The sequence below is a fragment of the Cyprinodon variegatus genome, unplaced genomic scaffold, assembly GCF_000732505.1.
Source record: "Cyprinodon variegatus isolate N-32 unplaced genomic scaffold, C_variegatus-1.0 Scaffold183, whole genome shotgun sequence".
Classification (NCBI taxonomy): domain Eukaryota; kingdom Metazoa; phylum Chordata; class Actinopteri; order Cyprinodontiformes; family Cyprinodontidae; genus Cyprinodon; species Cyprinodon variegatus.
Window position 1 is genome coordinate 522,583 of NW_015150636.1, and position 2,762 is coordinate 525,344.

At 43.3% G+C, this 2,762-nt stretch overlaps 1 protein-coding gene across 1 annotated transcript in view; it reads left to right on the plus strand.

Moving 5' to 3' along the window:
- Nucleotides 1-2,762, plus strand: part of LOC107087399 (dual oxidase 1-like) — a 34,831-nt gene that overhangs the window by 13,479 nt on the left and 18,590 nt on the right. Inside the window, exons 10-12 of the mRNA XM_015378967.1 lie at nt 917-1,116; nt 1,328-1,513; nt 1,767-1,992. Of these exons, the coding sequence (XP_015234453.1) occupies nt 917-1,116; nt 1,328-1,513; nt 1,767-1,992 (612 nt within the window). The remainder of the gene's footprint in view (nt 1-916; nt 1,117-1,327; nt 1,514-1,766; nt 1,993-2,762) is intronic.

Genomic DNA, 2,762 nt, shown 5'->3' on the forward strand with positions numbered 1-2,762 from the left:
TGCCCCCGGAAGTAATGGACACTTCACAACTTGTCCATTTGAGGCCAGAAAATAAACAGTGACATAATCGATTATGGCTGTTGCCGCATCGATGCTGAATCGTGCATGCCCCGCATTGCAATGCAATGCCGAATTGATTATTGTTGACACCCCTAAGGTTTTACAGGTTTATTTAGGAGTTTGTGATGAATCCAGTGTTACTCTGAACACTGCTCAACCGGAACTGAAAGGTGAGGGGGAGACACTGGTTAGTTCAGGCTCAGAAGGAATTTTGATTCTCGAACTTGAAGAGGAGAATTTGGTAGATAACTCACGTTTCCAGAAAAGTTGCTGACTCTTAGACTCCAGTCTGTGTGCGGAAGTTTCAGCGTTTGTCTGATTCGGTGGAGGGCGGACAGGGTTTACCCAGAATGCGATTGCTGATAGGCGAACGGAGAAGCTGACTGCCACTCAGATTTCCTGCGGTACTTGAACGGGTCGTAGTGGAGATAAATCCCTTACTCAGTGTGAAGCTCAAATGATCTCTTGAGGGAAAGTGGATTCAAACCTCCAGTTTGAATCCTCAACTCCGTTTGAAGCTCAGATGATCCTTCCAGGGAGAGAAGGTCCGAAAAATCCAGTTTGCAGGATGACTTTCTGCCGAGAGGCAAAGACAAAAAGAAATTTAAACTCAGCAAAACTCAGCTTGGCTAGAGTACCCAAAACTGGCAAAAACTCTGGCGTCGAGGTAGTGGCAGTCAGCAGCCTCCGTTAATGAGGCAACTAACAGCAGGTGTGTAGAGAGGAGGACCAAAACCAGGCGCCTCCTGGTGGAGGACGGGAGACAAACACAGAAAAAACAGCTGATTATTGATATATGATACTTTTGCCCTATTATAAACTTAATTTCCTCTCTCTTTCTGCTAAATCCCTGCAGCATATGAGTGGCAGGGTCATAAAAAACTACTCCACCCAGTCAGTGTGGAGATTGAAAACAGGAGGCTGCAGGTGTTTGACAGATCTGGAGCCATGCAGCGCTCCCTCAGTCTAAAAAACCAGGACCACCTGGATATCTTTCTATCCAGCAGTCACACACATAAAGCTGTGCTGCTCAAAGTACCAAAGGAGTACGACCTGGTAAGTTGCTGACCACCGATTTAAAATGCAGCTCTGGTCCAATTTAACCTTGTGCCGACAGATTTATGTTTACCTCTTTTTTTGCTCAACAAAGTGAAGTTATCTTTGCTTTAGTGTTGCTGTCAGCTGAGTCCCTGATCTAAGCATGACTCTGCAGATATATCGGATATCCATCACTTTTATCTTTTTTGCTCCCTGTGTGCTCGTCCAGGTGCTATTTTTTGATGATGAAAGTAAACGTTCAGAATTCGTCAGCCACTTGCGTCTGGAGCTGGAGGACATGAGGAAGGAGATTAGAGTGAAGGAGATGAGAGAAGGGGAACTGCTGAAAGAGGCTCTAACCAAAGAGCAGAGAGCTCAGATTGTGGAAACTTTCATTCGCCACGCTTTCTCTAAGGTACAATCAGCCTCAGGGTGTTTACCTCATATACTGCTTTCTTGCAGCAGGAGCAGCTTTAAGTTTACCCACAAAATGTCGTCAGCTCATGTTTGAGGTTGAGTTAGCTCCCGCCTCAGGCTAAAGGAACTAATTGTTGGTTTTTCTTTGCTCAGACCTTTACTATGATGAGGTCTGAGCCTCAGCTCATGGTGGAGCGATTAAGTTGTGATGATGAATAATAACCCCGTTCCACTCTCCCATTCATGTTTAGGTTTTGGAAATAGAGAGATGTCATGCTGGACACATGAGCAGCGTCTCCCGAAAGCGAGCCAGAGAGGTTCTGCAGTGCGAGCTGACGGCGTCAGAGTTTGCTGACGCCCTGGGACTGAAGCCAGACTCCTTATTTGTGGACTCTATGTTCACGCTGGCCGATAAAGATGGAAACGGTTACCTCTCTTTTCAGGAGTTTCTTGATGTTATAGTCATCTTTATGAAAGGTAGTACCAAAGATTACACATTACACTTTTTGGAATCCTTTATTTACACATATCATCTAAAAACATACAGTCTTTGAAAATTAGCAGTTTTTACTAGTGTTGTGTCGATGGAATTTTTTCGGCCCTGATACCCGATAGCTGACTGTGCAGTATTGGGATACGGATACCACACCGATACCATCTGTTTGAAATTGATGTGTATATATATGAAGTACTGCAGACTACTTGGATGTAAAATAATTGCCATCATGGCTTTTGTCAAGCTGCTGCCTTCCGTTGTGAAGCAGGAAACAGAACTTTTTATATATATATATATATAGGATTATTGCACAGGGTATTTATATAGATGGATTTATATATGTAGTGATTGTACTTGGTGTCAAATATAAAGTAACAGGTTTTTGCACAGGGTGTTAAATAGTAATTGCACATAATACATTGCACAAGTTACTGCCATTGTAGTGCAGCATTCAATAAAACGATAATTTCATATTACCGGTAGTATTTAAAGTAACACAAAACTTAAATAAGTAATGACGCTGTGCCTTGAAGCAAGAAGGTTCTGGGTTCAATTTTTCGGCCCGGGGAATTTCTGCATGGAGTTTGCATGTTCTCCTTGTGCATGCGTGAGTTCTTTCCAGGTACTCCGGCTTCCTCCCACAGTCCAAAAACATGACTGTTAGGTTAAAGGAATAGTACACCCAAAACATGATTAGCCTTCATTTTCTACTCACCCCCATGCTGAACAACACTCTGGAGTACTTTTTTGA